The 11849-nt window shown below is 45.7% G+C and overlaps 1 protein-coding gene across 1 annotated transcript in view; it reads left to right on the top strand.

Annotated features, from left to right (window-relative positions):
• Positions 1-454: 454 nt before the first annotated feature.
• gna13b (guanine nucleotide binding protein (G protein), alpha 13b) overlaps positions 455-11849 on the top strand; it is a 16065-nt gene continuing 4670 nt past the window's right edge. Inside the window, exons 1-2 of the mRNA XM_083676712.1 lie at positions 455-752; positions 7063-7289. Coding sequence (XP_083532838.1) covers positions 470-752; positions 7063-7289 — 510 coding nt within the window. The 5' untranslated portion in view covers positions 455-469. The remainder of the gene's footprint in view (positions 753-7062; positions 7290-11849) is intronic.

Raw genomic sequence — 11849 nt, 5'->3', positions numbered from 1 at the left:
AAGACTGTAGGTTACAGATGAGAGTTTGTCAATGTAAATTCTTTGCTGGGAGCATAGATTAGGGCCTACATTGTGAACCCATCTGATTACTCACTGTCACTTCTATATCATACGAACCTCACTTTTGCGTCAACTGAGTAGGAGGTGTTGCATAAGCATTTAGTGAGAAATGAAACACAACTGTTTAGCACAAGAACATTGGCCTAATTGTGCTTCTTCATTTTTTTTTAAATTATAGGACTTGGTAGAATAACCGTGGCCTACCCTACACATTTTGAGATGTAACAAGCATTTGATACACATAAATTCAATGTAGTAGCCACCCGACCCGCCCAAACATTTCTTCACATTGTTGGAGCTTGTGCGCGCTCACACACATTATCGTAATCGGGCCCCGCCCGCCCGTATTCTCTGGAGCGAGCTCAGCTCAAACCCTCCCTAGTACTGTATCGATGAAGTTGTTTCAAAGATGGCGGATTTCCTGCCGTCCCGGTCCGTTTTATCTGTATGTTTTCCTAACTGTCTCCTTACAAGCAGTGAGGCAGAACAGGTAAGGAAATCTAAAGAGATAGACAAAAGTCTTAATCGAGATAAGACGTATGTAAAGCGGCTAGTTAAGATCTTATTACTCGGAGCGGGCGAGAGCGGCAAGTCCACTTTCCTCAAGCAGATGCGCATCATCCATGGGCAGGACTTCGATCAGAGGGCCAAAGAAGAGTTCAAAGCCACGATTTATAGCAATGTAATAAAAGGTAAGGTCCGAGAGAGCGCATGTTGCACTTCATTTGTTGGTGTTGTCGTGTTTTTTGATATTCTTTTGTAACTTATTTGACCAGTTCAAGACTTGTCTGAGTGGGAAGTAGTCAGCTAGCATGCTAGCCGTAACTTGTGCTACGTCGAATAGAGCGCACTCAGTTCTGTTTCTTATTCGCTAGCTTAGCCATTTAGCTAGCTAGCACACACACACAAAGCTAGAAGAAACGCCCATGTTATTTGAAAGTGTTTGTCCACGGTGGGACTGGAGAGAGATGAGTGAAACAAATCTTACACACGTTCCCTCTGAACCGTATTAGCTACATGGAAATTGTATGATTATTAATATACTACAGCTATAATCAATCAGACGTAAAAATAGTTTGACAGATCAGCTGGGATGTTTTATCTAGCAGTTATGGCTACAGATAATCTGATAGCTAGATACTTAGCTTTATTGTCTATTATTTATTTACAGTCAGGCTTGACTATACTGCACATACTGTGAAAAAACATTGATCTCAATGACTATCAAATTGGGAGTCAGAGAGCTTTTTTTTAGTCAGTTACACCAGATTCAAAGTTCTCCCAATCAGACATGAATGGCAGCAAGCATGGCTTCAGCTGTACCTGGCTACCGAGCAAGTATAGTCATAGTGTTGCTATTTTGACTGATCCATAGTATATATATTTTTCATTGTTTATTCTTGGCCAGTCTTTGAAACGAGACCATTATTTTGTAGACCATTGAAAATCTTCTGACTAGTGTGTAGCAGCAGATTTTTGGAATGTTGAGTATTGAGTTGAAAGTTCAGCTGATTGGACTTCAGTCATCTTTTATTCTGAGTGCATTGGCAAGCTCTTTAAAATCCAGAGAGGGACATGGACAACTATGTTTTTTTTTCCAGTTTTGAGAATGTCCAGACAGTGGAGATAACCACCAAGCCCACAATGGTGGCCAAACCCACTTTTAGCATTGTCGCCTGAGATCCACAGCAATACAACTGCCATCAGATAACACCTGTTATGCAAACAAATAGGTTTTTATGAAGGAGAAAGAACTTTAGATCAGGTGAAGGTTGGAAAAACACTAGAATTGCCTTTTCATTGGCTGTGATCTTGGTGTAGTGTTGTTAGAACACCTCCAGAGAAATCAATAGTATTATTTACCCTATTTGATCATAATGAAGGTTTTGTGTGTGGCAGATTTCACACAGCATATGATTGACTGTCATGAGGCTGATCATCATCGTCACAGCCTACTCCCCTTCCCATGACACATTCTCTCCAAAGCTCAGGCTATGAACTAAAAAGGCGACAAAGTTGAATCATTGTGCTATTTTCGAGTACTTCACCATTATTATCATTTGACTGAGGATGTCCCTGTAACTGTCTGTCTGTCTGTCTGTCTGTTTGTGGGTGGGTGGGTCAGTCGGTGGGTGGTTTAATGGGGATTTCCCATGTATCGATGATCTCATAGCTTACACTTGCTCTGGAAACCACACAGCGTGAAGTGGAGAAGGGTTACAGGTTACATCTGGGCCATTTGGTTGAACACAAGATCCCTAGAGGAATATATTGTTCTCAATTGTCAGTGAGAGTCCTGATGCAAATAATGGTCATGCTAAGCCTGACACATAGACTATACAAAGTTAGATGACTGTTTTATGTATTAGCTCATCTCGGGTGCCTTAAAAAAGAGGTTCATATCTCAATGGGACTTAAAATCATGGATAATGACAAAATGAGTATTCTTTTGAGCATTTTAATGTGATGTTCCTCAAACAGGTGGCATTTGTACAGTTGACGTTCAAGGAAAGACTTGGCTACTTGTCTCTGCAAATCGATTTCTCATGTGTTCGTCTTAGTGGCTGCGTGATGTGTTGGCCTATTTGTAGGGGAAATGTGTGTCCTTCTGGCTCATCTCATTTTGACTACATAGATCTTTTGTTGTTTTTATACTACCATTGTAGTGGTAGGCCTTTACAATGCAAGATGTAGAGGTATAGTCCCTGATTATGTTGTTGCCGTTTTTCATTCTAATGGAATTCCCAGTGTTCTCGTCCTCCACTGTAGCTGTGTCGTTGGCTATTTAAATGTTGTTCCCTATAAACCTGAATTATTTGCATTCTACAGGGTGGGCCTGTTAGTCTTGCTTGTACTCCCAAAGGCACTGTGTGTATATGGAAATATGTTGTGTCAATGACAGTGACAGCAGGTTTTTCCAACAAAGACTCACAAGGAGCCACTGGTGCCCCAGAGGCTGCACTTCCTCTTATAAATTAAAAGGGTGGAGTTGCGTCTAAAAACTCCCTCCATTTACAGAAGTGTGACCAGGATGGAGGGAAAGGATCTATCAGCTTATTAGACTAGAGGGAGATGCATTAGATGTAGAACTAGGGAGGGATCCTATTAAATCTACGAGGTGTTGGGGATAAATCAGAAATAAATTAATAATAAAAATACAATAAAAAAAGGCATCTGGCATTCTGACTCCCAATGGCCCCTGGTGGGTGTGAGCATTGATTATTTTGTCTTATGATGACTGTTGGATAGATGATTCACTTACTTAAACAAATGTATTTGTTGTAAGTCGCTTTGGATAGAGGCGTCTGGTAAATGCCATAAATGTAAATGTAAATGTAAATAGCCCTCTACCATCACAGCAAGTAAATATGGTTGAATTGATAAACAGTTTCTTGAGCGATTCTTTTTTTCCTCTTTTTTTTCTAGGCCAAAATGTTGTTTTGTGAAAACAGAAATCCAAATGTGAAATGAGAAGACTGACTCTACTTGGAAATCAGATGAAATGTGTTCTTTTAAATAAAATAAGACCTGAGGCCTCAGTGAGGCTGTAGAAGCTCTAACAAAGCTGCTATATATCGTCACGTGTTTAAATGAGTCGTTTCCATGTGCACAGCGCAGGAACAGTGACAGTCAGTCAGTCCTCTTTGTTGAGAGAACAACCTTTATCTGATTTGTGAGGCTGAGGAAACCCCCTGTCAGAAGTCCCCATCACTCTCTATCATGGTCGTTCCCGCAAGCCACAAGTGTCGTATTTGCACCTATTGTGACGGTTTCATTTGATACTGAAGTTGCTGATGCGCTTCAAGAATGGTTCGATGTACAATGCAGCCTTCAACTCTCGCTCCAACCGACAGGAAACTACGACACAGGTCTGCTGAAATGGGCACCCCACTGAGTGTGTGTAACCATAGTTTGACAATACAGACAACCATGATTTTATGATTTATTAGCATGAGAAAAGGCAAGTCTACTGGTACAGTAAGATTTCTGGCGAGGCTAATTTGTGTGAAAGCCTTTGTTGTGTCCCTGTGGTAGGCTGGCTGGCTGGCTGGCTGTTCTGTGAGGCTCTCTCTGTATTGTTGTGGTATGCTGCTTGTGCCCCTAAGCTGTGAGCTGATCCGTCAGCCTCTGATCCTGAGAGACTGGCCTTAGCCACACATTTGTTTGCATCCTGCTATTGTTTACTCAGCTAATGACTACGGCTGTTGAGAATGTGTGCATGTTTAGGAGATGGACTGAAGGAGGAATTAAGGGCCCAAGCATTTATAAACATTTTTCCGGAGCGTTTCCTAGAAATACATGAGATGGAACAGATATGACAAATTGAACGTATTGAAGAAAAAAAAAAACAGCGCCATGGCCTCGGTGGACCTACCCTGACCTGGGACCTTGGGGAGATATTTGGGACTTTTTGGGACTTAGGGGGTAGGCGTGTGACATGTCCTTCCATTATCTGGCTAGGCTAGGCGATGGGACTGCTACTTGTTGAGTTACAAAAGCATGAAAACACATTATTACGGGATATTATTATCCCTCGTTTTACAAGTTTGGTGTTATGATGGCACAGATGTATATTTTATATAAGGGCTTTGTTTGTGTGAACTTCTATTGTGAGGTAACTGCTATTGGAAACACTGGAGGCACAGCTGAAATACCTGGCATTCCACTCACGTGAAAGCACACCTCGGTGGTGTCAGGTACTCAGGTGGCTTCATGTTTACCCCCCCAACTTCAGCTTTGTTCCCCCCCCCCCCCCCCTTTTCTCTGGCTTCATTTCCATATATCATGTTTATAAGGTGACAACTTAAATAATGTTAATAAGACCTGCAGATATTTGTATTGATCACCAGAGCTGTACGCTTCATACATTTAATTACACTTAATGAGTAATCAATGTACTTATTATTATTACTCCTTCTATGTCATAATTCACGCAATGGCGGCATTGAGTGTATTAACCTCTGTGGAGTGGGACCTTTACTGTGGTGACCCCACATGCTCTTCCTCCCTGAGGCCTGGCGCCCGGGACTCGTCGTATTTCATGGCTAATGGTCCATTAGCATCAGGGCTAATGGGTGTCTATGGACGTGCACTATTGATCATGACTCAGTCATTTACCATCGGCCCAGACACTCTCTCTCTCTCTCTCTCTCTCTCTCTCTCTCTCTCTCTCTCTCTCTCTCTCTCTGTGTGTGTGAGACCTTTGAAACTGGGCTGGTGAGCAGGCATGTGTAATTGAACACACTCTTGACCTGGCCTTGTCTCACAAGCTCATGCCGAGAAGGGTGGGGGGGGGGGGGGGGGGGGGGCGGTGGTGGTGTGTGCACGCGTGCAAGCCCGGGCCCGCTGCCCCTCAGAAAAGCAGATTCCAGGGAAGTCCACTGAGTGCTTGGATCCTCCTCTGGCATGGAAAGTTCTGGAGAAATCAGGCCTGTTAGCTCACCCTAACCCACAGTGAGAGGACCAAGGAGTTGTGGATACTTTGAGGTTATGTCCCTTCTTTAATTAATCACAGGTCTAGAAAGATCAGTGATGAGCCGAAAAGCAGGACAGGAACAAAGACAAAAGAACAAGGCAGCATAGAAGACCTGCATGTTACCTGTGTATGACTGATACAGGTAACTATTGGAGATTCGAGATGATTGTAATCATTCAGTGTTCAGAGTCAATTTAGGAGATGACATGAAATACCAAAGCTTACGGTTAGTTTAAAAGCACATTTCTTCGGTAATAGAGTTGGAATACACTTTCAGTTCCTCAAATGACTGAGTTGAAATTGCTATGACCCCTTCTGTGGTCACGTTGTCCTAACTAGCAATATTGCAATAGGATAATGTTGCTCAATGAGAGTAGTGTGTTACCTGTATGTGTGCAACAAATATATAGACTCTGCAGGCTCAGGCTGCTGTGGGTCTTAGTCCGCCCCAGCCCTGGTGACTCTCTGTCCCAGCAGCACACACGAACAGGTCTGGCTGGTTATCCACCTCCCCTGAGAGAGAGGGCCAAGGGAGGGGAGGGGAGGAGGTAGAGAGGGTTTAGCTCAGCTGAGCTGAGGTGTGTGCGTGTGCGTGTGCACGCTTGTGTGGTTTGCGTGTGTGTCTCTCCAAGAGAGTGGAAGGGAGGAGAGAAGGGGAAGGAGAGGATGGCCCCACCTCTCACCACAGGAACACCAGGGCACCACTCACTCCTGTCACCACCATTGACACACACTGTGTATTCTTGACCCCTGTCAGTGGTGCGACCGGTGGGCTATACCATGTCACCAGTGCAGGGGTGGGCTAGCCCAGGTGGTAGGGGCAGGGTGGGCTGACCTGGCTCGCTAGCAAGGACACCCCTATTTATAGACCAGGGGATTGTCGAAACCTATCACACCCCTGCTCTCTCTGTGCGTTATATAAACACATCTAAGCGCTGAATTTCCTGTTGTGTATGTGTTTGTGTGTGTGTGCTCAGTAGAATAGGCCTGTGTACAAAGTATATTATTATTGTCACGTGTAACGTTTGACTATATTCAGATGGTGTTTGTGAGAGACAGAGACACGGAGAGACGCAGTGTTTTTGGGTGTGGCAACTCAGTCAGCAGGACTATCTCTGGCCATATGGAATATCCCTGGTATTTACACTACAGCGCTGGTTTGTGTCATCCCTGTAGTGTGTAAAGCCACAGACAGACAGAGCTCACACCATAACACATCATCGTTCCACCCCCTCATTGCAGAGGTCATACAGCTCTATGTACAACAGACCCAGCAGACCCAGCCTACATATGCCAAATAGTTTCTTGCACACGGCTGATCTTTACACCACTGTATTTACACCACTGTATTTACACCACTGCATATATGATCTCCACCATCAGAGGTTAACTTGGTGACCAGAAAGGACTAAAAAGGCTGATTATTATTTATTTTTTTATTGTTTGGGTGAATACTACTTGCTCAAGTAACGTCCTCATCATTAACTCTCTATCTCTCCTGCCCCTCCCTCCCTCCCTCCCTCCAGGGGTGCGGGTGTTGGTGGACGCCCGGGAGAAGCTGCACATCCCGTGGGGGGACCCGTCCAACCGGAGCAACGGCGAGACCATGATGGCCTTCGACACCCGCTCGGCCATCGCTGCCCACGGCATGGTGGAGACCAAGGTCTTCATGAAGTACATGACCTCCATCCGGGCCCTGTGGGCCGACCAGGGCATCCAGAACGCCTACGACAGACGCAGAGAGTTCCAGCTGGTGAGTGAGAGGGACACATATATATGAGCGAGAGGGGTCTCTCTCTCTCACACACACACACACACACACACACACACACACACACACACACACACACACAGAGGCATGGAGGGCATGGGGATGGGCACGGAGTAACTGGTGAGGATTTCGTCTGTGTGTGTGTCTCTTTCTCTTTTTCTCTCTCTTTTTCTCTCTCCCCCTCTCTCTATCTCTCTCTCTCTCTCTCTCTCTCTTCCTCTTCCTCCCTGCGGTGTTTGCTGTGAATAACAGTGTCCCGTTCTCCAGGAAATGATGTATAATTGCTCTAAGGCTGTGCAGGGGAATAGTCTTGCCAAGCTGGTGTTTATATCAGCCACTTTGCCTCTGCTTTTGTTCTAATTGCTCCTCTAGTCCCAGGCAAGATTTCTCATCCCGCAAACGCAATGCACCAAACTACTTTAGTTGACAAATATCAATTTCGATCTCGCATCAGTGGTTGTTTTCACCTCGCCATTTCACGTGAACCAGAGAAGCTGTGTTTTTTTTTCTGGGTCACATGATCACTTATCCCAGTGTGGCAGCATGACTGGGAGGACTCGCACGCCATGCTCCCACTTCTGCAAACACTCTCACTTCCGCTAGTTTACACAGCATTTACAGGAGTTTCAAGGTATAGCTAACCACAAAGTCAAAGTTGTGACAGATGTTTTTTTTATTTTTGTAATATATTTTTAGGCCATTTCTGCTTTATTGGGATAGAGACAGTCGAGATTGACAGGAAGGATGGGAGAGAGAGGAGGGATGACATGCAATACATGCTGCGTATTAGTGTGCTACGCCACTAAGCGCCCCCATGACGGATGTTTTAAGACCTCAATTATATACCAAAGATGACACGGCCATATTTCTGTCGATTTTGTCGTATGTGCAAAATGGTAAAGGTTATTAGAGATATCTGGGGGGAGAAAGAAAAGGGGAGTATCGACATGGCCCTACATAAAGGTCCAGAATCAGTTCTGCCTAGTATACCAGCCCTTATTGTAAACATGACGGGTGGGACCACAAACCTGTCCCTGGACGAGCTGGAAATGGCATGATATATCCACACTAGCTAGAGGGCCAGAGGTTATACATAGACTGCTACACACACACACACACACACACACACACACACACACACACACACACACACACACACAGACACATACACATACACATACAGTTGGAGAGCATGCTGGTCTGGACATGAGAGAACCTGACAGAGAGCAGCCCAGCTCAGATCCCCAACACTGATAAAGAGAGAGAGAAGACAGAACAGAGTAGCACACATTTAAAGTTGACCCCCCCCCCCCACACCCCCGCTACGATCCCTTCCTCCATATTTCTCCGCCCCCTCTTACCTTCCTCGACTAAACCACACCACAAATCTCTGTCTTCCTCCACTACAGTATTTACCCTTCCATCCTCTTCAACCCTTCCTTCTTTCCTTTTTCCTCCTCCTCCCTCCTCCCTCCTCCTTCCTCTACCCTTCCATTTCCCCGTCTCTCTCCTCACACTCTTGTCTCTCTAGCCTCATTTCAACCCCCTCTTTTGCATCCTTTTCTCTCCTCCTTTATCCCTCAGCTACCCCCATCTCTCTGCAGCACAAGTCCTTCAGCACAACTCCCCCTCTGCCCAGTTGCACCGTAGGGATTCCACTAAAGTAGAAACAGTGTTTCCACTGTGAGTCTTGTTTATCATTTTGCAGCGGTTAAACCAAAAGGCAGAAATGCGGCAAAACTTTGGGTTATTGGTTTGTTTTGTTCTTTATATCTGTCCCCACATTGACTCTTACTGGGCTTTTGAGGGAGGGAGGGAGAGGAAAAGAAACCAAACAAAACACTTTTGTGTGCAGTAATCCAGGGACCACGTGTGTTGGGTGCCAAACATGCTATGCTTCCTGCTTTCACAACCTCTCACCACCCCTACCCCCCACGCCTCCTCTCTCTCTCTCTCTCTCTCTCTCTCTCACACACACACACACAGTCCTCAGCCACTGCATGCTTTAGCATCTCACCCTCCTTATCCACTCACCCACTGCCCTGTACCCCCTATCCTCTCCCAATCAACCCTTTCCTGGGTATTGCATAATCTTAATCTTAACCCCGCCCCCCCCTTCCCTCTTTCCATACATTCCTCACTGAAGGCTTTATGCGAGGAGTTAAGTGTTACCGGGTGGTATGTGGCGACTCCGTGTTTGACATGTGTGCGATATGTGTGTTAGTGTCTGTTGTCTTCCGCGCAAGTGGTCAGAGGTCAAAGGTCGTCTGATGTCAGGGATGTGTCGAGAGGACAGAATGTTTTTTGTCTCAAACTAAACATTGTTATTGTGTGTGTGTGTGTGTTATGTACTTAACGACATATGAACTCTGAGCTTGCATCTTAGCAGTACAGGGCTTTTGCCAAAGTAGGTACGGCAGGCCTGTCTCAGCTATGATAGAGTAGTATTCACCGAATGGGAAGTCGGAACCCACCAGCCCAGCTAGTCATTTTGTGGGAGGATGGGATGGAATGTGTGTGTGTGTGTGTGTGGGAGGATGGGATGGAACGTGTGTGTGTGTGTGTGTGCGCATGGGCGTGTGAGAGATGTGGGACCACCAAGGGGTCTGATGTATATTCATATCAGGGTGGAGGAGATGAACTGATACTACAGTGTCTTCCCAGATCTGCCCCAGCCTTTTCTCTCTGACTCTGTTTGTACCCAACCCCCCCCCCCCCTTTTTTTTTTTCTCCTCATCCTGCTCTTCCCCCTCTCTCTCGTCTTTCCCCCCTCCCCTCTCTCCTTCTCTCAAACGGTTCCTTTAGTTTATGTGCCAGGAGACTGAGAGGGAGGGCAAGAAAGGCCATTGTTTCCATTTTCTATGGTACACTTGATTTGTGTGTGTGTGTGAGCTAGCATTTTCCTCTCTCACACACACACACATACAGCATGCTTCTGAATGCCTGGATCGCCAAAAGAGATAAAATACTACTTTAGCTACCAAGCTTTCGAGAAACAAACCCCAGAGAGGAGGCCTGAAATGCCCCTTTTCCTTCATGTTGTTGAAGGCTGAGATTACCAGGATGAGGAAAAGAGGGAGGGAGGGAGGGAAGGGGGGAATGATCCGTAACGGAATGCTGAGCTGTGATTAGACCTTGGGCTCCTGTGCAACAACGACCGCAGTCCTCAGGGAATGCCAGCACCCTCTCTGTTACACTGACACAACACACACAAACACACACATCACACACTCGACACACTCTTGTTGGTGTGTGTTTACAGGCTGAAGCATGAGACAGCGAGCGTTGCACAGCAGACAGGCCCTTCAGCTTCCGCTGCATTCGAGAGCGTTAACTGCTGCTATCACCCTGGAGACAGTAACCATAGAAACCCCATCCTAGTAGTGACCTTGATGTCTGAATCCAGGCGTATGACCTCAGAGAAAACATAGGACCCAGTTAATGTCGAGTCTGCAGGTGCTAGCCTGCTAGCATCTAGTCAGAATCATCTGAGACCGTAACCATAGAAACCCTAGTCTACCCTGGTCTATCACATAACCAGGAAGTGGATCATAGGGATGCAGGCTTTTGCTGATCTGGTATCCCCCTATCTGGTCTGATGGTCCTAGTACATCAGGAGAGTTGAGACACACACACACACACAGAGCCCCAGTTCTATCACAGCCTTGTGTGTCAACAGCACTTGAGAGCATCAAGACATGATGTCAGGTGTGTGGGCTTGTGGTATTCTGTCTGCGTGTGTGGGGCTGTTTGACATACGTCACCGTAGCTCTGGTGCACGCAGTCACAATGCAGCGGAAGTGAAAGCAGGGCAGCACATGGTGTCAAACTGACGCACTCTTTATCTATGGTATTCACAAAAGAGCCTGTGCTGATGAAGACAATGACTTTATTGACTGTTCAGCAATATCTCTGTTCCTAAATATACACTCACGGAGGACTTTATTAGGAACACTATCCTAATACTGGGTAGGGCCTCCCTTTGCTCTCAAAACAGCCTCAGTTCTTTGTGACATTGATTGGATGTTGGAAACATTCCTTTGAGATTCTGGTCCATGATGACATGTTTGCATCACGTAATTCCTGCAGATTTTTCAGGTGCACTTTCAAGCTGTGATTCTCCCGTTCTACCACATCCCAAAGGTGTTCTATTGGATTCAGATCCGGTGACTGGGAAGGCCACTGAAGAACACTGTACATTGTCATGTTCATGAATCCAGTTTGAGATGACTTTTGCTTTGTGACATGGTGCATTATCATGCTGGAAGTAGCCATTAGAAGATGGGTAAATTGTGGCCATGAAGGGATGCACATGGTCAGCAACAATACTCAAATAGGCTGTGGCATTCAAGCGATGATTGATTGGTATTAACGGGCCCAAAATGTGTCAAGCTCTGTCTCTCTCTCGCTTCAACCATCGGCAGACTGATCTGAGAAAAGAGAGAGAGAGATGCACACCACAGAAGTAACCGTATGCTGTGATTTCCCTCTACTTTCTCAATGAAAACCACCATTTGAGGCCAGTCCCGTTGCTAAACGGCC

The sequence above is a fragment of the Argentina silus genome (genome assembly GCF_951799395.1).
Source record: "Argentina silus genome assembly, chromosome: 9".
Taxonomy (NCBI): domain Eukaryota; kingdom Metazoa; phylum Chordata; class Actinopteri; order Argentiniformes; family Argentinidae; genus Argentina; species Argentina silus.
This window is presented reverse-complemented; position numbering and strand designations above follow the sequence as displayed.